Genomic DNA, 25203 nt, shown 5'->3' with positions numbered 1-25203 from the left:
TAATCACTCTTTTATATTCTCAGTCATGTGCTGTAAACATGTATTTGTTTTCCAACATTGTGTATCATAATGTTCAAATACTTCTGTCTGGTATTTTTGTTTCTCAGCCCTAAACATGACTATTAGTTCATGTATGTATTTTCAACAGTCTTAAAGCTGAAGTGTGTGTTTTTAGCTCACTCAATTATTAACTACTCGCCTTCATGTTGTTTCAAACCTCGGAACACAAATGAAGATCTTTTTTAATGAAATCCGAGAGCCTTCTGCCCCTCAATTGACAGCCTATGCAACTGCCTCACAAAGGTAGCAAAAAATAAATAAAAATAATCCATTTGGCTTCATTGGTTTAACCTCAGTTTTATGAAGAAACGTGGCTGCTTTGTTTGTGCAAAAAACAAACAAACCTTTATTTACCGAATATTTCCAACAAGCGTTTATGAGAGCATCCACATATTGATGTATGAGCAGGGGGGTATTCCAGAAAGCAGGTTATGTGACATACCCAGGTATGTTTAAAAGTAAGTTAGCGAATAATCTCAACTTTCGGAGGTAGCTTTCAGGGTATGTAACTATAGCAACTCACTTTCTGAATGTAAACTGCTCCGGAGCAGGTTATCTTCCAGGGTTATTTTTCTTTAGAGGTATTCAGATGTGTATTATATAATTAAAAGAGTTATATTAATATGACTAAATGTGTTATATAGTTAATGTACAATTATTATATATCAATTCTAAAGCAATGTTATGACGACAGTAGTGTTTAAATGTTAATTCAATTCAAATATAGGTCAAATATCTCACATCGATCTGCATTCAATGAATTGGCATTAAACAAAAAATGTAATCCATATTCTCAAATTTAGGTTAAACCACTGGATTCACATGGATTACTTTAATGATGACTTTACCTTTAGGGCTTGAAAGTGGTATTTACAGAGGCTGTCAATGGAGGGAAAGAAAGCTCTCAGATTTCATTAAAAAGATCTTCATTTGTGTTCAGAAGAGGAAAGAAAGTCTTACGGGTTTGGAAGGACATGACGTTGAGTAATTAATGACAGAATTTTCATTTCTGGGTGAACTAACCCTTTAAAATACTCTTTTAAATCTTAATACCCTGATGTAATAATAAATAACTTCAAGTAAGCCATTTGTTGATTTTCCTGAGAGAGAGAGAGAGAGAGAGAGTGAGAGAGAGAGAGAGAGAGAGAGAGAGAGAGAAAGAAAACACTTTTCACACTGCTGTTGGCTCAAACCACGGTGTGAATTGGGGACGGGACTGCTCAATAAAGATGAGTGTTCGGGAAACCCGTATGTAAGCAGTCTTTTTTTTTTTTTTTTTTTTGATTGTAGATACACTTCAGCTTTAATGTAACCAAAACCTAGTCCAGGCTTAAAGTCTGTCTTATAGTAAACAAGACCTTGGTGAAAATTTGCAGACATTCCACTATGTAGTGTGCATGTGTGTAATTTTCATGTTAACCAAAGGTCCAGAAGCAGCCTCACCCTGCAGGCAGAAAAAACAGAAATGTTATAATAGAAACTGGAACTAATACGAAATATTCTAAAAAAAATACTAGTGCATTTTGTATGTGGCAGGAGAGAACACTCAAAATTCTCAGAATTGAAACTTAGGAAAGTAGATAATTGCTCTAATTTATCCTAAGGGGGTTGGAACTTGATCTGAGGGTGTCTCAAGGGTGCAATCTCTGTCTCGAATGACAAGTAGCATGTCTGTGCTCCCTTTGTCGTCTTTTTGTCTACCAACCATCAATGCCCCGAAGGCAACTTGGAGAAAGCACAAAGGCGGAAACTTGTCATGGACACCATCACTTATCTCAGGTGTTCCCCTAACTAAAAAAGCCATATCACATGTTACGTAAGGCTTACCTGTGGGAGACACTAAACCCTCAATGAGTGTTGACGCAGGTGCTGGAACTCCGTAAGCTTTTGCGGCCTGAGCGAGGAGTAACGGACAGAGCCTGAAGGCAGTAGGTGGTTTTGGGATGTAGCCCCTCAATCACAAGGTCCTTAGAGCAACTGTCCATTTCATGAATTTCCTATTTGGAAAAGATGTTTTTTGTGAAGGTTAAGCAAACTGAATGTGAAGAGTTTGGAGTCTTTTATAATAGTTACAGGGATTATAATAACTGGGCTGTTAGCCAATTATTATTATTATTTTCTAAAATAGGCTATAGACAACGTGCAATTTGCTCTGCACATGTTACTTTATGTTTAATTTTTAAACAAATGTATGTAGCAATTTGTGAAAAAAGAGAGAAAGAAAGCTAGGTGTGATAGGTATAAGGGGTATTTTACCTTATACCCATCATTTGCTCTCTCAGAATGATAAATAGTTGTTTGTTTTGTTTAACACAAAAGATATTTTGAAGAACCAAAAAGTTTGGTGAGCTTTCCATTTTGACTTCCATATTATGGACTTTTCTTAAAATATCTTTTATGTTCCACAGAACAAAAAAACAAAAAAAACTTGTATAATTTGGGACCTAAATGAGGGTGAGCAAATAAAGATAATTGTGGCAGAATGATGACAATTGTATTTGAACTAATAATATTCAACAAGTAGTTCCGGTCCTCTAATCTGATTGGCTCAGAGTCAAAAGCTTTTCACTGACTGGTTGTATCACTGCTTGATAGTGTTTAGGTGTTCCAGACAACGTGTGATTTTGTGTATTAGCTATGAGGATAATACAGTATTTCTGCAGATTACTAGCCTGGATGCCAGCTGAATTTAGCCCCGCCCACAACATTTTTAGGTCGGGCAGTTCGGTCTAGTTCTGACTAGAATTGAGTATGACCACGTCAGGCTAGCAGATTACACCTTTATGCCAGAATTTAGTCTTTAAGAGTGATTTATTGAATCTTTTACGCAACCGATTTGTTCATTGACTGTGTTGCTTGGACAAGAGCGACTGTTAACTCTTTTGTTTCATTTTTAGAAAAAAAAAAAAAGACAAAGTAACTAGCAATACTGTTTTAAATGTTATTCAATAATAGCATTTCGCTAATTGAACTAAAGTTGTGTATCTGAACAACACCACTCTTGACTGTGTGATATAGTTTCAAATTATAATCCCTTACCTCTTCTACACCATCGTGCATTAAGTATATTCTGAATGTCAGTTTCTGGAGTTTTGTCACTCTTATTCTTGAGCCCTTCTGTCCTCGCAGTGGTGTCCTCGGAGGTCTGATCTGAACTGTAATGGTCTGTCCTGTCACAGTCAGCTTTATCTGGGGTGGGCTGAAACTGGCTGTAAATTAGAGGAAGTTAATAGGTGAAAACTTCCACTGTAAAAAAAAAATGCTATGTCACTGCCATCACAAAGTTAATTGTGTGATCTTTCTTTCTGTTTGATTGGCCCTTCTAGGGGAGAGTGGGGTAAGTTGACCCATCCCCTTTATCTTGGCAACTGTACACTTTTAGTGTCGTGTGACCATATCTTTTAAAACCACCTACACTGTAAAAAATTATTTAGAAAAAAAGTTACCTGGTTGCCTTAAAATTTTGAGTTCATTGAAATTACATTTTTGAGTTAATACAATGAACATTTTTTGCGATTCGTCAACCTTTATTAAAATATTATTAAAAGATTTTGTAAGCATATTGGGTAATTGTGTGTGTTTTAGTTCTGATGATGCAGTGAATTTTCATGATTTATCAAATTTTTTATGTGGTTCAGTTTCAATAATAATTTGAGTTTCCATTTATTAAACAAATGTCCTTCATTGTTTCAACTCAAATGTTTGATTTCAATAAACTCAAAATTTTAAGGCAACCAGGTTACTTACTTTTTTAAGTTAAACCAACAAAAACCAACAATAACTTTTTACAGTGTATCATTTCTGCCAGACCCTTAATGCTTTTGGGAAGGATACAACTTTAGTGTTCAACATATTGTTTCAGAAACAATTAAAGATATTGGTTTTATATTGTTTAAGGTCACTTAAAGAAAATATATATGACTTTGTGAAAAGAAAATTTGATTATTGTTTTTAAAAGAGGTCAATTATCTTTACATTTTCACATGGGTTTGATTCTGATTCAATTAGAGGGTCCCTTCAGACCCAGATGGTGCAACTTACCTAATGACTTGGATTAACTTACTCCTAACATGGGGTAAATTGAGCCACAGGAGCACTTTGTTTAATAAGAAGCCATATTTTTAGAATGTATTCTGATCATTATAATGATAGCAAACATCATGAAATTTCTTTCATTGTAGTTCTGCCTTATTTCTCTTATCTTGAAGACTACATAAGTAAAAAAATAAAATAAAAAAATAACTTTATCTTACCCTACTCTCCCCATACCAAAATCAACCATATTAGAAGTATGGAAGATTCAGAGACAATGTTTAAGCTTATCTAAAATGAAACCAATGTAGCATACTCACTTTCCCACTGAGGGTAAAACCTTTGGCTAAGGACCCATGACGAGAAGCCCTCAGAGGAGTTGGAACGGACCCTGGCGTAGTACCATTCTCTGGGATCTGATGTCGCCTGGCTCAGGTCACACTCGAGCTTGGGGATGCCTTGACAGTGGTCAGAATCACTCCACTCTTTGTCTCCGTATCTAAAATCAAGAAAGGTCATTAATATGAAAAGTTTCGTTGCTACAAAGATGTGAGGATTCATCATCGTGCCATTTCTCTTAATTCGAGAGGCGCTGATATTACAGAGTTTGCCGTGCATGCTTACATTTTATGCTGAACAAAATATGTCAGGTGTTTGGCAGCTTTGTGTGGATGTTTCCAGTGTAAGACGTTTCTGAAGTCCAAAGAATGGAATTTTACTTCGAGGGGAGCCAAATCATCCTGCTGAGAAGGGCTACCTTAAAAACAGTACAAGAGAAACTTCACATGGATGGTTCATTGTTTACATGCAGACTGTCCATGCATTAGGAAAAAGCACAGTAAAGAACAGTGTTGTCATCGAATTTCAATGCAAGAGACAAGCTATTGAACTTACAGTCTGCCCAGCAGAGAAGGGCCGTCGCAAAAACAAGGTCCACCCGTTGAGATCCAGTCAGGGCAAACATGTTAACAGATGAAAGGCATTTTGGTGGTGCATCTCTGATACCTTTAAACCTTACCGGTTCCTGTTTCTGGCAAACGTCACAGGATTTTTTCATGATGCAGCGGTAACTCTGTACCCAGGACGTCATAATGTGTGTCATCCTACAAGTGTATGTTGTTATCAGTGTTTTGCAAGTTACTTCCAAATTGTATAATTACTTACTGTTAATTAAAAGTAATTATTTAGATTACAATATTACTGTCTCAGACTTGTAATGTTACATTACCCTACTCTTGTAATACTTTTGAGTTACTTTTACCTAAATAACTTCAGAAGTAAAACTTAACATTCTAAAATGACGAAATGTAGGCTACTACAGAGCATTTTACATCCAGTAAATGGCGATGATGTAATGACTGTGGGCTATCCAAAGTGAAGGCTCAAGACAATGCAAGAAAGGATGACAGACAGAATCACAAATGATCCCAGTCTTTTAAAAGTATGATAGAATCATTTTATTCTTTTTGAATTCAAGAGATTTACAAAGCAAAAAAGTAATTGCAAGTGCAAAAAGTGCAAGAGATGTTTTATTTGTTTTTTGTTTTGTTTTAAATAGTTATTTCGGGTTTAGACAAAGATTGCATTTGACTGCATTTGCATATGTTCTTCTTGTCCTTATCTTATTAGACCATACGTCTATCTCGCCTACAATATAGTCTTCTTCTGCCATTAAGCCTTGATTATACTTTCGTTTGCCTCGTCCGTTTGGGAAGGTGTTTATACTCGACACGCTCTCGGTTGTGTTATATTTTTTTTAAACGACAGAGACTTGCTTTTTAAAGCAAGTGTTTGTAAGATTGTGGCCAAAACTGGTACTGCAATCACTTTCAAATGACTGTAGAGCGGTGTATCCCCTCTCCCTCTCCCTCTCCCTCGACTCGAGGTTGCCAGATAGGCTGCAGGATCCAGCAGGGACGTTTGTAGCTGCAGTGTGGTAATTAGAGCAGAGCTGGCAACCCAGATGCCAAAACACTACTGATTTCATGATTGGTCGACAGGTGGAGGGCGGAGCTTCAGGCCAAAACACAACATGTCAACATCAACATCAGTTGAGGGCTGCAACAACAGCTTTTAAATGACAATATCCTGCCCGGACTACTGTTGTCAGTGATATAAGTATTTGAAATGAGCATGATTTCTTAATGTCTAGCGACACATCAGGGCCATTTTATGATTAATTGAAATACATTTCTTACAGTTCCTCTAAGCCTTCTTTAGCTGCTTTTCCACTGGCCAGTCCGAGTACATACATAGGCCGAAATCATGCCTCGCAGCACTCCTGTAAAACGCCCCCCAAATAACATTAACGTTACGCCTTTACTGGACTATGTCACACAATACAAAGGTACACCAGCAAGTGGGAGATTAATGAAGTAAATCGCTATACAAATATATCAGAAGCTAGTCTTTATTTACAAACATGGACACCACACGCGGCTACTGACTGCACCACAAAAAGGTAATACTTACTTGCATTTTTCATGCGTAATGCCTCGTCTTTTTTTTTTTTTTTTCAATAAAATTTTGGCATAAAACGCAAGCGTTACTGAAAATGTACAGAGTAAAATATATCTAAAAAATGTATTAGTAATGCCACACTACTAGCCTGACAAGCCAGACCCACATCAAGATGTTTGGTCTGGAAAGTCACCATTGACAGGGTTAACGGTTGTCTTTGAAACTCCCTCTGCACGCGATTGGATAGCTCTACAACCAACCAGAGCAACGTGAAGCAGAGCTATAGTTTAAACCATAGACTGTAAAAAAATATGGACGTAGTGTCTGTGACGTCACCCATAGGATTCTGATAAGCCGTTCTGAAGCTTAAAGTATGGGCGAGCTGGGCGTTGCCATCTTGTGAGCGAGTCAACGCGTGTCACTCCCGGATAACAGAAAATGGGCAAAAAGGCGGGATGTGCGCGGAGCCGAGGTGACGCAATAACTATAGACGGCGGATAAATGGCTATCCACTTGTAACCACGCCCTTAATTATGCAGAACCTTAAGGCTTAATATAACGGAAACGAATGAGTTATAAAAAAATTCACCCCCCTCAGAGTTGTCATGAAGATCAAAATTAGCCTTATAAGCCAAAACCACAATTTGTACCAGGCTGTAAACATGTTTTTTTCTGCTTTAAAGTTGAGAATTTTAACATGGGGCTCAATGAGATTCTGCTCCCTTCTGGAGCCTGCCTCTAAAGGCCAGTTAAGGAATTACAGTTTGCATTACTTCCGTATTGGCTTCAAGAGAGATCGCGGGAGGTTGCCGCTTGGTTTAAACTTTTAAAAAAGATTAAACTTTCACCATATCCGGTCGGCAAAACTCTGAACACATCTTCTCTTCTTAAGAATGACTTCAGTGCCGTTCTTTGTTCTTTTCTCAGAGAAAAGCTTAACTCCAAGTCTTCCAGAGTCGTGGTCAAAGCTGATTCGAAAGACCGCTGTTCGCCAGCTTTTGTGTTTACTAGAAGCACACAAGCGCAACTCGGCCGTCATTATGTTAAGCCCCGCCCACCGACTCTATACACGATGTGATTGGCCCGACCAGAGTTTGCCGTTTACAGCTCAGACATGTATTAAAGGGTTACTTCAGCGATTAGCATATGGCTTTGTATCAGTAGAAACCCTGGAAAATATTCAAATTATTGTGCTTTCCCCCCTCATATCTCCCTGAGACGAGAGATTTATGCATTTTATTTCTGGAAAAATTCCTCCTATGATGCAAAATGACGATTTTTGCATCATAGGAGGAATGTTTGCCCAGAGGCTAAAGACTACAGCCAGCAGAGGGAGCTATTTCCGCATGTTTTGAATCCGGCATTGGGGGATGGGAGATTACACTCAGCTTGCAGGGAGAGCTCAGCTTGCAGACAGGATCATTTAAACGGAGCTATGGTGAGCAATGTAAGTCTTTTAACTTCTCAAATTTATTTCTATGAAAGGTAAACTTGCAAAGGCATGAACTGAAACGCGCCAGACTGAACTCGCGTTGTGAATGTATGCGAATGTAGTCGCGATTACCTCAGCTCTCATCACTCGTGCAGTTAGTGCTCAGTGCTGTGATACTCGCGCGGTGACTCACTCATTATATTGAACAGACACTTTCAGTTTTTAATTGTAGTGTCTTCTCTAACTCAGTGACTGTAATGAAGTTGGTAGCGTTGGGAATGGCCTCACAGGGCAGCGAAGCATTCTGGGAATTGTAGTCTTTCATCCCCATGGGACAAAAATACATTTTCTTTCTTTTCTCAGTCTAGAAGACACCAAATTCAAAAATAATTTCACATTTCTACTGCATTGATGACCCAGTTTAAATACAGATTCATCTTCCCAGCGCTGAAGTACCCCTTTAAGTTGCTAGACGAAACTCGCGGCAGATTCGTTTTGCTGCCGCTAGGGTGCGTCTAGATTTCTATTACACTGCTGTGTTACAGCAAAAAGTAATAGGCTATGTTAGCTTACTGTAATGCATTATATTTTAGTATTGCGTTACTCCCAACACTGACCGTTATATTACTTTACTCGATATGTAAAATAAATGAATATCTTTTGTAAATTATATTCAATATTAGATGTTATATGCTTTCATGATAAGAGTTGGCCATTGTTCAAATAAGTTTAATAAGGATCCAAAAGCACAACAATAGATTCATAAAACCCTTGAAGAAATGCCTTTTTTTTTACATCTCATTTTAAATAGTTCCTCTGTAGGCTGTGGACATCACACTGAAGTCTTTCAGGGAATACCTTACCCAACCACTGACCACAGAAAACATGAGTTAACTGGAAACAAAAAAATTGGTTTGATCTCATGCTTGAGGTGCAGATCTGTTCTTTAAAATATACACACCAGCTTTCAGCTCTTAACAGGAAAGGGAAATACATGAACTATAAATTTTAATCAACTATGCCACCAAGACAAGATCAGTTTAAACCTACATGAATTTTGGAAACGGTGTAACCACATTTCCTCTTTCATGTATGGTTTGAAATGTATCCGTCTGTTTGTACGACCTAGCTAGGACTCTGACCTTTCACTTTGTTCCCTAGCCTTTGTTTTTTCACTTTCTCACTTCACTTTTATTGTTAAAAGGGCATTTACATGTCTGATATGATGGACAGTGTCACGTACCAGCTAAATACCAAATTTTACCTGTTGCTATTTTCCACTGTAATCTGATAGTAGAAAATTATATAAATTGTTATGTAATTGCATGTATGTTCATTTCAGTTAAATGAAAATGTTCTAGTTTCATTTTATATTAAAGGGAACTAGTTCACCCAACAATGAAATTGATTTCATTAATGACTCACCCTCATGTCGTTCCACACCCGTAAGACCGCTGTTCATTTTCAGAGCACAGTTTAAGATATTTTATATTTAGTGTGAGAACGTGAAAGTGTATGCACACTATACTGTCCATGTCCAGAAAGGGAATAAATACATCATCAAAGTGATCCATATGTGACATCAGTTAGTTAGTCAGAATCTCTTGAAGCATCAAGAGACATACATTTGGACATACATTTTGGTCCAAAAATAACAAAAAACTATGATTTTACTCAGCATTGTCTTCTCTTCCGCGTTTGTGTTCAATCCTCAAATAAAGATTCAAATGGTTGTGAATCAGCGGATTGATTCATGATTCGGATCGCGTGTCAAACTGCTGAAATCAAGTGACACTGGCGATCTGAATCATTGATTGATTCACTGATTCATAACCGTTTGAATCTTTATTTGAGGATAGAAGACAAACAGGGAAGAGAAGACAATGCTGAATAAAGTCGCAGTTTTTGCTATTTAAGGATGAAAATGTATTTTCGATGCTTCAAGAGATTCTACCTAACTAACTGATGTCACATATGGACTACTTTGATGATGTTTTTATTCCCTTTATGGACATGGACAGTATAGTGTGCATACACTTGCACACGCTCTCAGACTAAATATAAAATATCTTAAACTGTGTTCTGAAGATGAACGGCAGTCTTACGGGTGTGAAACGACATTAGTGTGAGTCATTAATGACATAAATATCATTTTTGGGTGAACTAACCCTTTAAGTGCAAATCTGTAATGATAAAGTTACAATTTAGTAGGCCTACATTTAAAGGGGGGGTGAAACACTCAGTTTCAGTCAGTGTCATGTCAATCTTGAGTACCTATAGAGTAGCATTGCATCCTGCATATCTCCGAAAAGTCTTTATTTTTTTTATAATTATATAAGAAAGATGCGCTGTTCCGAGTCTTTCCGAAAAAAGCCGAGCGGGTGGGGGCGTGTCGTGTGAGTGGAGCTAAATAATGACGTGTGCAGCAGCGCGCTGCAGTGAGGAAAGTGAGTCGCTCTGTGAGCAAAGTGATTCGCTCTGTGAGCAAAGTGATTCGCTCTGTGAGCAAAGTGATTCGCTCTGTGAGGAAAGTGATTCGCTCAGTGAGGAAAGTGATTCGCCCGCCGCGTGAGGAAAGTGATTCGCCCGCCGCGTGAGGAAAGTGATTCGCCCGCCGCGTGAGGAAAGTGAGTCGCTCTGTGAGGAAAGGGATTCGCTCTGTGAGGAAAGTAATTCCCTCAGTGAGGAAAGTGATTCGCCCGCCGCGTGAGGAAAGTGAGTCGCTCGGTGAGGAAAGTGATTCGCCCGCCGCGTGAGGAAAGTGATTCGCTCAGTGAGGAAAGCGATTCGCCTGCCGCCTGAGGAAAGTGAGTCGCTCTGTGAGGAAAGTGATTCGCCCGTCGCGTGAGGAAAGTGCTAATACAGATCGACCGCCGGCCTATCAGTGGGTAAGTCAGTAGCTACTGGTTATATCACCTGTTTAGCATCCTACAAGCCAGCGCTTTGATGGGCGTAGGCTGTTGCTTTCGCTCTCTCCCTCGCTCTCTCTCACGCGCTTCCGGTAGAATTGTCCGTAAGGCCCATACAAGGAAATTCCGCCCCCACTAACGTCAATGGGAACGCATGATCTCAAAAAACTTGCCGAAACTTATGACTAACCGGAAGTAGTATTTTTGACAAAGAAATACTCCCATCAAACGTCCACCTTAACTTTTGAAACTTTGTCTATGTTTAGTATGGGATTCCAAGTCTTTAACAGTGTAAAAAGATCAGTATGCATGAAACAGCATTTCACCCCCCCTTTAAAATAAATTAACTTTAAAACTCTATGGTATGCAATATTATATCAACGAGGAGATAAATAAATATATAAATAAGATAAATAAATATGTTTAATATTTTTAAATGCATTTATTTATTTATTTAAAAATTGCATCAAGGTAACATTGTACCACAACGGACAAATTAAAACATTTGACATTTTCATGTAGAATTTGTTATTTTGTTATAGAGAAAATTTGTTATAGAGAAAATATATATATAAAACATCAGTTTCTTTAACCAGACACAATTTATAGTTTTAACGTATTTCATAAAAAAAGTTACATTTCATATCCTGCTGTTGCTCTCAGGAAACATTGTACTGCCATGGAACACAAGTATTACCAAACCATCATATCAAGTTATCATATCTTAAACATAAAAATTACTTGTTGAATTGACTTCAAAAAGCAGCGTCAAGTGGTTCCACACAACTATATGAGTATTTTTTTTTTTACAAATAACAATTTAGCTAGCCTATATGAACAAATGAAATTCAAGTAAAGATGACAATTTCTTTGAGTAAATATAAACCATTTGAGTGTGTCACTATTACATAATAATTATGTTAAATTACATAATGTTATGTTAAATTTATAAATTTTGATTATAATAGGTTAATTTACCTTATTCAATTACCTATTTGCTCTACAAGTGTGGAAAACAATTAAATAACAACAAGCATTTTTTTTATAGAAACAAAATGCAAAAATAACTCATTGGACAAACTCAATTTATTGAGGACAGGAATTCCATCCAATAAATATGTGTTTATAATTCCTCACAGCCTAAACACAGGCACCACTCTTCTGCATGATGGTAACCACAAAATTACAGAAACTCCTTTAAATGTCCAACATAACTGAACATTAAACACTAACATAAACTAACAACATATTTCCCTTTCCAGAAAAACACATAAAATAAAACTTTAATCCCTAAATTTACTCTCCTAATGCCGTCCCTTGCAAAGAATGCTGGGAACTGCCACTGCCCAGTTTGTTCAATGACCAAACAAACACTTATTAAGTAAAGCTGTCAATACTAATTTTTAGTAGAAACAACTCACTAAATTTAAATTTAGTTCCTAAGTTTTTTTTTTAAAGTAATGTGATCAAGGAAAATTTGAGTGCAGTGAAAGTTTCATCAACTGGAAGATCTACCTGTGCCTTAAACCATTTTGAAGTACCATAGAAAACATGCAGATTTACCTCCTGCATTGAATCAAAATAAAGTGTGCAGATATAGTATGTAAATTATTGCAAAATCATACAAAAATGCTAATATTTTTTGATCATTCTAACTCTTTTCCTTACAAAGGATATATTTCTATTCCAACGTAATGCAGGTAAGGCCTAATGCAATTCCATTACAGTACATTATTTTTATAATGTCATTTGATGATATCATATAAAGTTTTTAAAAATATGTCTTTACATACTATTGAAGGTGATTATTTGGATGAAAATTAGTGCCCTTTTCATTTCAGAAAATATGCAGCCGTGTGTCGGGCACATGTCATCTGCTGAAAGAGGGAACACAATGGACCCCTGTGGGCCATGTGACCACTCTTCTGCACTTTTGTTGATTTGTTGATTTGCGTTGTCCTCCTCTGAGAAAAAAAAACACACACAAAAGATTATTAAAACTGATTTAAAAATGATACGTTACATGTCTCCCCCTTTTTTGAGCATAGAAATGAACTTGGTTGTAATTCATGAAAAACAGAATTCAGGTTGGTCTCTTTTTAAAGACACAGATTAATGCAAAAGTTAAATCACTTCAGAAAATGTTCAAAAAAGTTTAAGGTTGCTGTAATGCAAATGCACTAAAGACATTTTTATTTTACAGAAAATATATAATTTACAAAATAATGTGGAACCTAAAATGACCAACAATATATAGGCTGTACTTATAAATGAAACTTGTCACTTGACAATCACAAAGCACACCCCTTAAAAACATATTACAGGCCCGGTTTTACTTAGGTTAAGCCAGGATTAGACCTATTTAATCTAAGTAGCTTTTATGAATGTGCCTTAGAAAGAAAAAACAAAAACATTACAAGTGTGCATCTTGAGACAAAACAATGGCACTGACATATTTTAAGATATGACCGTGCAAGTTGCTTTAAGTTAAAACAACTCAAACATGCAATTTAGTCCAGGACTAGATTTAAGTCTTGTCTGTGAAACCGAGGGGAAGTGTATTAGGAAACATTGTCATGAAAGTTACACTTTCATTTCATTGCATTACACTCATTTTTAGTAGAAACAACTCACTAAATTTAAATTTAGTTCCTAAGTTTTTTTTTTTAAAGTAATGTGATCAAGGAAAATTTGAGTGCAACTAACAACAGTGAAAGTTTCATCAACTGGAAGATCTACCTGTGCCTTAAACCTTTTTGAAGTGCCATAGAAAACATGCAGATTTATCTCCTGCATTGAATCAAAATAAAGTATGTGCAGATATAGTATGTAAATTATTGCAAAATCATGCAAAAATGAGAATATTTTTTTATCATTCTAACTCTTTTCCTTACAAATGATATATTTCTATTCCAACCTAATGCCAGGTATGGCCTATTTGGCATTTAATTGTAATAATATATTATCTGCAAGTGCAGTATAAAAAATAATATATATATTATTGATCATGTTCACATTGAGTCAAGTGTTCATCTTCAACAAAGTCTGTAGTTAAATAAGTAAGTTCAATAGAACTTATACAGTAAATGTGAAGATGTGAAATACACTACAAGTGCACATTCAATCAAATTAAACACTGAAATGTTAAAAGTTCATATAATTTTTATATTAAGCTAGTAACTGACCAAATATGATCAAATAATATACACCTTGCTGTATGGTACTATACTTGGGGTAACATTTGCCTTCAAATCTCAGGTGTCTTTCGGCTCCTGTAAGCCCACCATGTGCTCATTCACTGCGAATCGAAAAACTTCCAGATGGGAAGGGTCAAGACTCTTTTTGTTGCTCTATCAAACTACCTTTGACCCAGTTGCCATGGTTTCATTATCATTCCTACAGCTGTTCAGACGACCCCGTCCCACGCTGTTGTTCTCCTCATCTGATTTATCCCCCTCTTTTGTGAGCTCTATGTACTCACAGTGAGCAGTTAGGCTTCCCTGACATCATTTCCCATGAAGAACAAAGGCTATGTCCCCTCACCTTTAGTGAAGGACATCTCAAAAGAAAGCTCTTTTACTGGCAAATAAATACATAAAAAATTGTTGTACACTGCATGTAAGTCATTTCATTTTTTGAAAATATTGCAGTATATGAAATCGGTCACACTTTAAGGTGTCATTACAGTGTAATGAAATATTAAGTACTCAATAATATTAATTAATGACATGTATATACTAGGATTTGGTATGTATGTAACAATGGCACAGTAAAATAAAGTTTTACCATGAAATATTTTGTCTCACTTTAATGTCATGTGTTCTGTTAATTCCCTAACCCATCATCCAAAAAAGTTCAGACCCCATCTTATCATCTGCATGGATTTATCAACCAAGTGTATTTCAAATAATTGAATGTCATTTATAGTGCGCTATATCTGCATACACACTGTTTGTATCGTTGCATATCATCCCTTCTTTAAAAGGCATGTGTTTTTTGTCCCATGAATAATGACTGTGCAGATTATAAAAAGGCTTTATAGGTGTGCTTGGCATTTAGAGATTTTTTGTGTGCATGAACTTCCTTGTTCCATGGCGTTTCTCACTAACCAGAGGTGTAAAAAAAAAAAAACAGACAAATTATACATTTAACAATGAATATATACCAAAAGTCCTTACTGTGACAGGCTCGAGGACACAGCAGATATTAAAATTAATTCTGTTCAACTATATTTGATTTTCAGAAGCAGATGTTTTTAGTCAAGGTTTGAGTAGGCCTAAGTGAAGATCATGTTCACATTGAGTCAAGTGTTCATCTTCAACAAAGTCTGTAATAAAAACATAGCTTTAGGTCAGATTGTGTTGTGATGACTGGATGAGTGAGTCCATGCACAAAGTTTACAACCGAATTGAAGTGCAGCTCGCAGTGTAATTTGATCAGATTGTTAGCTTAAAAGAGGAAAGATTTTAGTCACGATGACCAGCAAAAAAAAAATCATTGAAAAATGGAAATGCAATTGCTTAAAAGAACAGTATTCGGTTTCAATAGAACTTGAGTAAAATACTTCAGTCTCTAAAATAATACGTAAGCATAAATAAAGTACGTATTTACAACCTTTCTGTTTAGGCTCCTTTGGGAAAACATCTGCTTCACTTTTATATTAAACACTACCATCAGTAAAATACAACCCAAGATTCATTCAGGAAGATTGCATAAAATGTATCACATTTATAAATGTTACTAAAGATTTGTTTTAAATAAATGCTGTTCTTTTAAACTTTATGTCTATCAAAGAAAAAATTTTTTTTTAAACATTATTAATAATAGATGCCGCAGCAAAACTTATTAGAATGATTTCTGAAGAATCATGTGACTGAAGTAATGACGCTGAAAATTCAGCTTAGCTGTTGCAGAAATTATATTATATTCAAATAGAAAAAATGTTATTTAAAATTGTAATACTATTTCACAATATATTTAACTTTCACAAGCTAAAAAACATAAATAAATATAAAAAAAAGATGAAAAAGAACATTTAAAAACGTTTAAAAAAAAAACTTAAAAAAAAAAACGTTTGAACGGTTTCTCACCAGGTCCATGAAAGCTCTGAACATCCTGCTGGGTATCTATGTAATCATCGTTGCCGATAACATATTCCAACAATGCCAGCAATCTCTTTTATTTTTGCTATCTTCATTAATGCTACATTTATTTTTCATGAGGAGACCATTAACAGAAAACACTACTACCCTATAGCCAATGGAGGGCAGTCTAAGTCAAACAAGCAACATCCCACTGAGCAACTGCATGCTATCAAACTAATTGGGCACATGCTGGTATTTTAAGTAGGCTATCGTTTATGAACATACCGTTCCATTTGTTTTTGGATATTCAATAACATTAAAAGGACTTATAAACAAATCATTTCTGGACATAAACCTGCAGAGGGACCAGTTAATGTGGTTTAGAGCAGGGCCTGCTGGAAGAAAGCATCGAGCCCTTCTGCCTGAGAGGTGAAAGCACAATGAGTTCTCTCAAAAGAACACTCGATAAGATTGATACAGTCAGCTGGTTTGGCTAAGTCACATGATACAGAATGACATGTGTGGGTGGGATAAGGAAGTACAGTAAGTATCTCTTTGATCAGAGTAAACAATCTGCTAATAGTGTATTTTCGTGTAGAATTACGAGCTATTCAAACGTGCAGCAATTACAATGTTGCTGTATTTATGGAACATGGCCAAACTTTCTTACTTTATTACAATGATAGATACACTATTATGCATCATAAAATGTTGAGCAAAAATATATGTTACATAGCCATGAAGATAAAAAGAGATACAAACAAACAAACAAACAAAAAAACATGAAAATGTCAAATGGATATGACAATTGTAGGCTCACTATTCATTAGTGGCAACCCAGATAGCATACGTATCCAAGCCTCAAAAACAAATATGGCACAAATGGCTCAGTTCTAGCAGCAGCAAAGGCAAAGGCAAACACGGTTTTAGTTTGAGTGTGTGGCAGATGTGGCCCATGTGAGATGACGTGACCATTCCTGTTGCCAGAACTGAGCCATAGTGTATGTGCCTTGGCCCAGATGAGGCCCGGATATGTTGCCAGCCACACTCAGGTTAAGTCATTGCTGTCATTCTATGCAGTATGTGGGGGGCAGACGAATATGGGAGATGTGAGCCACAACTGGGTGAGGTTATCTGGGAAGGCTTGTAGCTAGTAAAATAAAAAAAATATTTTGGAACTAAGCTATGCTAACTTGGCCTAATAAATAAGTGTGTGCTTAAAACAGGTAACACTTTATTTTGGTCAAAGTGAAGTTGTTGTTCATAACAACACAATAACAGCTAAATTACAGTATTCAAGATGTAGGTGTCTTTGTTTTTTCAGTAAAACACAAATTAAGATTTTTAACTCCAACCGTTGCTTGTATGTCAATGGGGTCTAATTAGAATTACATAGAATGATAAATAAATAGTAATAATAGTAATAATAATAATAATAATAATAATAATAATAATAATAATATTTTCATTTTTGGGTGTCTTTAACTATGTCTTTAACGGGCAAAAAAAAAAAAAACCATTCTTTTGATTCAAATCTTTTCAATGAATCATTTCACTTTGTTACCAAAAAGCGAGAATATGAAGTGAGTGGACAGTATTTGGAACCGAGCATTTGACTGTTGGTGCCTAAAGTAGGCAAAGGTACTGACAGGAATTTTACGAATAACGTCTTTTGTGTTCACGCCTTTATTGTAACAACACAAAAAGGTTTTAAGCCAAGATTTTTTATGTTGGTTTAATATAATAACTTTAATATATCTCAGTTCTATGACTAATGGAAAACATAAAACGCTAGAAAAGGTGCAAAAATATGTCTTTATTGGCTTCACGTCGCGATAATCGTTGAACTGATGAAATCTGGTTTTAGCTAAATTGAATATTCATAAATGCAAATTTGGAGGAAATAAGACGTTGTTTTACATTTTAAAATCAAAAGTTAATAATAAAAATAAATAATAATAAATAATAATAATAATAATAATAATAATAATAATAATAATAATAAAAATAATAATAATAATAATAATAATAATAATAATAATACATTTTATTTATAATGCACTTTATATTAAACAAAATCTCAAAGTGCTAAATTCAACTAAATACAGGGTTATGTGTTATGTCGGAAAAAAAATATGGAAGCATTTGCTTTTGTTATTTATTTATTTTTGTTTTTCAAATGTTAAACCCTGGCTGTAGTTGTAATTCTTTAAAACAAATATATATATTAAAAAAAGGTAGTTTGAGTCGGTTCTTTGAAACGAACTGTTCGAAAGAACCGATTCACAGAAATAATCCAGATTTTGGGTGCGTCTCAATTAGCTCCCTAGTTCAGTTGCCCGGGCACTGATCAGGGAGTCAAGCCCATTGACTTATGTCCTAATCAGTGCCCTGACTAGTGAACTAGGGAGCGGATTGAGCCGCACCCTTTCCATCACCGAAAGCACAGGATAAAACACCCCCCGGAAATAGCGTTTCGCAGAGCATGATAAGCGAATGTTGAGAGTGACGTCATATACCCGCGCTTTGTTTGGAACGTCAGGTTGTTGGCGGGAATCAGGCTCCAGGAAGAGACGAGCAGCGATTGGTTTGAGATGTGAGTTTGTTACTCTTTGTCAATTATTATGTGTACTAAATATATGTTTTTCGTAAACACGTCGTATTATTGACAGGCACGTATGTAACGTTATATACGCATGAGGACTTTGGCTGTTGACAGACAACAAATGATATTGCATGTAATGTTAATCTATGAACCATTAGCTGGTTAACCAAGCGTGAATCAAGTTATAATGTATTACTCTAGTCAATTATTTTTACAGTTTATAAGCAGTTTATGTCATGAGAGCACCTGTACTGTACTGTAATGTAATGTGATGTGTGTCTGTTACTGTTTGTATTTATCGTCGTTCTCTTCTCTAATTATAATGGCTAACGTTAGATATCTAAGTTATAATTTTACGTTGATCACATAACGTTTATTGAAGACGTTATATTGTTGTCTAGAATTGCAATGCAGTTTCCAGGCAGAAGAAAGAAGCTGATCGGCAGCTCTCAGAATGATCTGTATGATCACTGTCTTCAGTTCTATGGACAGCCTCCACTGGACAACATCTCTCTCACTGAGTTTGAAACCTTCGCAGTGGAGAGGTTGAAATGTGAGTCATCTGCATGGGACAGATGTTTTTTAATGAGGCTTATTTTAACGTTTTACTAATATATTTGTATATTATCAATGTGCTTTTCCAAGTGCTCAAGACCGTGGAAAATCTTGGGGTGAGCTATGTGAAAAATTCAGAGCAATACCTCAAGAAATTGGAAACTGAATTTTCGAGTCTGAGCTTCCCACACAGGACAGAATTGGTGAGGACACATTCTTCATATATGCATGTGTTTATTTACTTACTTAGTTATGGAGATACAGTGATGCTGAGATTTTGTGGTGCTGCATATGTCTAATTTTCATTGCATACATATTTGCAGTACTACACTGGACATTCAGCATTTGTGCATGCCTGCAAAATTAATACATATCCTTAAAAATACTTTCTTCATAAGAGGGATTAACTCATTTTTTTTAAACAAATTTATAATTAAACTATCCCATACCCAATACAATTTTATACCTACATAACGTAAGAAAAGCCGACATGTATTTTCATTTTATGATGCTTTGGTCATCAAAATAACTAATTTTATGATTACTTTGTCTTTTAATTGTTTTTATCCCAAACTTTTTAGTACTCCATGTATTTTATATCTTTTTTTTCTCCCTCAACAATCTTTCCCAATAACCCAGGATGACCGAAAGGTTCAGGGAGGCACATCTGAATACGAGAAACGAAGAAAAGACCATATCTCCCATTTCATTTTACGCTTGGCTTATTGCCAGACGTAAGTATTCTTAAAGTGAAATGCCCTTTTTTTGTTTGTGACAATAATCTGTGTTTGTTAGTGTGCTAAAATAAAAGCTATGAATATGCATTTATGTAGCATTAATAATCTTAAAGGTATATTTCTCCCAAAAATAAAAATTGTCATTTACTCACCTTTAAGTTGTTCCAAACCTGTATGTGTTTCTTTCTTCTGCTGAACTCAAAGGGAGATATTTGGAAGAATGTCTTTCAATCAAGCAGATCTTGGCAGCCTTTGACTTCCATAGTGCCTGGTTACAAACATTCTTCCAAATATCTTCCTTTGTGTTCAGCAGAAGACAGAAATGCATACAGGTTCGGAACAACTTGGTGAGTTAAATGATGAAGAGTTTTCATTTTTGGGTGAACTATTTTAAGGCAAGCTCACACCTCACACTAGCGTTACGACGTGGTGCTCGCACTACACAACAAGGTTCCTTGTCATTTGTAATCTTTGTGTTATAGCAGTGCACCTACTGCACAACACAACTCCGATGAAGTGCACTACAGATAAGGTGCAAACGAGTATTTGGGTATTTTAAAGGGAATTCTTTTATTATTTATCTCTCATATATTCACGCAATATTCTGTTTATACCTTCTGCACCGTGATTGGCTGGATTAGTTTCACCTTATCACTGCAATGAGCGTAACCAACTACAAAAAGCACCAATTTGGCCGAGTATAGGTCTCTGCAAGACGGTAATGGTTATTTCCAATGAATAAAGCCATAAGGCAGTTACCTGATTTCCTCATGTCACAATGACAGTTGCATTTAGGGATGGTGTCACATAATAGGAATCATATTCATTGCATGATATAGAAACAACCACCAGTTAGAAAACTGGTGAAAAATGTAGAATGTTATCTGCAGAGATCGCATACTCCATTTGTCTGTGATTCAGGGGTTAAATCTGCAACAGCAAAATCTATCCAAAAGTTATGTAATATGGGCTTACCTTTAGTTGAAGGAGAACGCTGGATTTTGCTCCCAAGCCCTATTCATTTCAAACGTATATATTTAAGGACATTTATAGGCAAATTTTGAAATGAACAGTGTCAGTGTTTGTATAAATGTAATTCTTTCATTTTAGGGAGGACCTCAGGCGATGGTTTATCCAACAAGAAATGGATCTTTTCCGTTACCGGTTCAGTTGCCTTCCTTCAAAGTACAAGACTGACTTTTTGCATAAAAATAATTTGAAGTATGAGACGGTGAGGCTATTTTACATATTAATTTCACTGTTGAAACCTCAGCAATTCCCTTGCCTTTGATGTTATCAGAAAAAAATCTGTATTTTTACAGAAAATGCTTCACCCCCAAAATAGTCATCAATTATATCAGTCACCATCATGGCGTTCCAAACCCTTAAGACTTTCTTTCATCTTTGAAAAATTAAGATATTTAAATAATATCGTTTCAAATTTTGTCGTTTCAAAAAGTTTATAAAGACATTGTAAAACTAATCCATATGAATCAAGCAGTTTAGAAATTCCAACATTTCTGAAGAGACTTGATTGCTTTAGATGATGCGCAGGCTTATATTCACATGTATCATTCATCAGTGAACATAAACCAAAGCCCAAGTGTACTTGCTTGACATGCAAGAACAAAAACATGCAAGAACCAATCTCATTGGTTTTTAAGGATGTAACACGAGAATGAAACTCATTGGTCATTTTGTTGATAATTGTTTATATGTGAATAAAAGCCTAATTTGTATCTGTTCATGTCTCTTTAGAACATTTGGACTAAACTGCTCAATTCATATGGACTAGTTTTATGATCTGACAGATTGGTAGTTGTGTAGGCTGTCAGTGGAACTAACTTTATCCATTTTCAGAGTTGATGCATTTTAGAAGTGTTTATTTTTACAGACACAATATATAATAGTTATTTCTCATCTGTAGGTGTTGTTTTCTGCCCTAATCAGATTTAGAAGGCTTGTGATACTCCGGCTTCCCAACATTGCTGACAGATCTGTTTTGTAACTGAAACATGGGAATTGTTCCGTCCATGCACTTTGTAATTTGAGAGATGCCACCATGTTTATTGATGTTTTAAGACGTACAGGGCCCAGTGAATGTTAAATGTGTTGTCACATACACTCCTGTAGGGGGCAGTTGTTCTACACTAAATACACTGCTCATCTTTCAGTTCCACTCTCTTAGGAATCCTAGTGTGATGTCAGAATGGTTCCTAAATGCATGTTTTCTAACTGTAAATAAATGCTAATGCCATTATGTCACTGAGTAAATGGCAAGTTAAATATTTTTTCATAACCTTTTGACATGATAATTTAATTAGCTGTTTGTCTTTCAAGTTGCTCGCTAAATAGTGGAAGTGAAATGCTTTTTTTCTTTGCCGAATGTTGTTCTTGCTTTATCTCTTGTAGTTACTTGAAACTAAATGTCAGCTGTGCTATTTTTACCCTTTCACTTAACAGGTAAGTGCGGAGGAAAAGAAAAGCTTGAAAGACAAGCTCATCAACTCCAGTTATGGATTAAGTGGAATCACAGTGGAAGAATATGATTTCTACAAAGTAAGATCATTATGACTTTTTAATTATAAAAGGGATACAGAGTTATGAAGAGCTGCTTCATGCTGTCATGGACACTTTTTAAAAGTACAAAACGACACGCTGAAAGATTCAGATTCATCATTAAATTAATTTACACCTAGTTAATGTTTATAATGCATGTTCTATGGGTAATAAGTGTCTAAACTAAAATGGAATTGTACTACCATTGTTCATTGACCTGCAAATCTTTTGAAGTAAGCATAAGCTGTAACACTTCAATATAATGTATGTGCAGTAGATTTAAAATATCTGTTATTAATAAAGTATTTAAATTATTACTTTTCTGTTTCAAGGTTCCATTTCAGGATGCCCTAGATTTAGTGCGTACAAGGAAAGTCTACCTGCTGGCTGGCAATGCCTACATTCCCCACCATGAAATTGTCACGATTGTCCTAAATGACTTCCGCACAAGACTGTCCAAAGCACTTGCCGTAAGTAACTTATCAAGTATCTTTTTTGAGTACAATGTTATTGATGCTTCTTAAATGGTGCAATGACAAACTGAGATATTGTAGTTACAAAATGTAGACCTTTCAGACAACAATCATTGATCACTAGAGATCAATTTGTACGTGGCAGTTTGTCTAAGCTGACCGAGGTGGATGTTGTGAACATCCACCAGACCGAGGTGGATGCTGACCGAGGTGGATGTTGTGAACTATGCTATGATGCTTAAAAAGATGGCGTTATTGGTAGGGATGTTACTGTATACCAGATTGGGAATGATTTGGATTTGCTCAATTCAATGATATAAACAACTCTACGATTAGTCTCTATTCCTTCACTAAAATGTAAAGGTTTCGGGTTGTTGAAGGGTTCATGGGGAGTTATTGTAAACTCCAGAAACAAAGCTTGTAGCTCACAGCTCGAGTTGATGGGGGAGCTGCGTTAAGGTGGTCTTGGATGACTAGAAAGGTAACGCGATGGAGAGGTTATAGCAGTCATAAGATTGCTTTTTTTTTTAGGTGTAGAAGAGTGGGCGTCAGAGATGATAGTTTGGAGAGGCTTAGCGTAAAGTGCTTGATAGCACACACTGAGAAGTCATGGGTCATTTCCACCCTCAGACGGAGATTAAAAGGCGGCTAGGAGACGGAGGAGGTCACAGGGAGGGTTGTTGGGCAGGAAATCAAAAGCAGCTTTTCTGTTAGCTCCTGCCAAGATTGCTGTACCTACCATGGAGGCGACTCAATTTTATTTATTTCCCCAACCCTGCCAAATGGCAGCGAAATGTGCTTTCCTGTGATATGCTATTATCCTTTGGAAAAACAACCCTTGTGTTTATATTTCTACTATTGAGTTTTCCCCCCTTGCATCATATTTATAACGTATGTAAATGTAATGTGTGTCAGGAGATTCCCAGCAGACGCCACATTGACGACTTCATGCTTGACGTGGAGCGTGAGCTTTGCTGCTCCCTCGTTGTCTTTAGTTCAGCAGTGCAAACATTACAAAATATTCAGGGTCACACAGGCCTAATCTTTTGAATGGGAAAATAGTTAGGCGCTGGCTGGACCTCAAAATGCTACATTTGTATGTATTTTATGTATGGAGTCAGTAAGATATTTTATTCAGCAAGGATGCATTAAATTAATCAAATGTGACAGTGAAGGCATTTGTAATGTAACAGAATATTTCTGCTTCAAATAAATTGTTCTTTTGAATTTAGTTTTATTCATCCAAAAATACCGAAGAAAATGTATCTTGGTTTCCACAAAACATCTGAAGCAGCACAACTGTTTTCAACATTTATGATGATGATAAGATTCTTCAGCACCTGTTTTCATATGACAATCATGCTCTGTTAGGAACGCCCACCTGGAGGGCAAAACAAGGCTTTCCTCCATTTCCCGTCAGTAATTTTTTACCAGGTGTGTTCTAATTACTAATGTAGTAACTTAAGAAAGTAAAAGACCAAATTCAGTTTAACTTTGTGTTTTTCACATCAAGCATTTTTGAATGTCCTTTTAAATACTGCAGCAGGCACTGACTGTATATGGATCATAAGTGCCAACAACTTGATTATGGTTTTCTTCCTTTGAGATGTGCTCTAGTTCTATGGATGTTTTGCCTTCGTGTCTTCGGGACTGAAAACTGAATTAGAGTGATTTCTGAAGGAACATGTGACGCTTAAGTCTGGAGGAGTAAATCGAAGGAATCAATTGTGTTTCAAATATGTATTAAAAAAAACAAAACGTTATTTTAAGTTGTAGTAATATTTCACGATATTACTACTTTAACTGTATTTTTTTATCATATAAATGTAGCCTTGTTGATCATGAGAGCGGTAAAAAATCTCCCTGAACCCAAATATTTCTATTTCTGTTTGTTGTCTGTGGAGGTAAAGCAGTTTAAAGATCTAGAGTGCTCTGTTTTTCCATCAAGGTTTTGATAAGCATGAGTTCACTCATCATCTCATTGAGGTTATGTGTAAAATAACACTCTAAATATGAAGTGCAGTTTAAATATTTCATCTGTTGTGCAGAGCGATGTGGTGGCTGTTAAGGTAATAGTTGTCTGTTTGTCATCTTCACTCCATTAATATCTGAGATTTAAATGAGAGTTTCTGCGATGGTAAACAATGCTGCAGCAGGTTTAATTGCTGCTATAACTGGAGAAATTAAAATGTGCACAGGATATTGGGAACAATAATAAATCGGGCAGCTTTGTGAACTTGGATTACTTAACAACATTAGTCTGCCCAGCTTGGGTTTAATTGGGCATTTTAATTGAA

At 36.0% G+C, this 25203-nt stretch overlaps 2 protein-coding genes across 3 annotated transcripts in view; one reads left to right on the top strand and one right to left on the bottom strand.

Moving 5' to 3' along the window:
• Window positions 1-28: 28 nt before the first annotated feature.
• il22ra2 (interleukin 22 receptor, alpha 2) lies at window positions 29-5067 on the bottom strand. The gene is made up of 6 exons (XM_067421634.1): window positions 4987-5067; window positions 4717-4849; window positions 4413-4591; window positions 3100-3269; window positions 1888-2057; window positions 29-1504 (listed from the first exon to the last, which is right to left on the bottom strand). The coding sequence occupies exons 1-5, from the start codon at window positions 5054-5056 to the stop codon at window positions 1908-1910; spliced, it is 702 nt and encodes a 233-aa protein (XP_067277735.1). The 5' UTR covers window positions 5057-5067; the 3' UTR covers window positions 29-1504; window positions 1888-1907.
• An 11320-nt stretch (window positions 5068-16387) lies between these two features.
• The window catches only part of prim2 (DNA primase subunit 2), an 87123-nt gene continuing 78307 nt past the window's right edge, over window positions 16388-25203 (top strand). The window contains exons 1-7 of one of the 2 annotated variants that reach the window (XM_067421255.1): window positions 16388-16406; window positions 18984-19135; window positions 19228-19340; window positions 19777-19871; window positions 20985-21105; window positions 22338-22433; window positions 22766-22903. In XM_067421255.1, coding sequence (XP_067277356.1) covers window positions 18991-19135; window positions 19228-19340; window positions 19777-19871; window positions 20985-21105; window positions 22338-22433; window positions 22766-22903 — 708 coding nt within the window. In that variant the 5' untranslated portion in view covers window positions 16388-16406; window positions 18984-18990. Of the gene's footprint in view, window positions 16407-18425; window positions 18574-18983; window positions 19136-19227; window positions 19341-19776; window positions 19872-20984; window positions 21106-22337; window positions 22434-22765; window positions 22904-25203 lie in introns of those variants that run through there. The other variant, XM_067421256.1, reaches the window with a different exon arrangement.

The sequence above is a fragment of the Pseudorasbora parva genome, chromosome 17 (assembly GCF_024679245.1).
Source record: "Pseudorasbora parva isolate DD20220531a chromosome 17, ASM2467924v1, whole genome shotgun sequence".
NCBI lineage: Eukaryota > Metazoa > Chordata > Actinopteri > Cypriniformes > Gobionidae > Pseudorasbora > Pseudorasbora parva.
The sequence above is the reverse complement of the archived record's forward strand: the minus strand, read 5'-3'. Positions and strand labels throughout refer to the sequence as shown.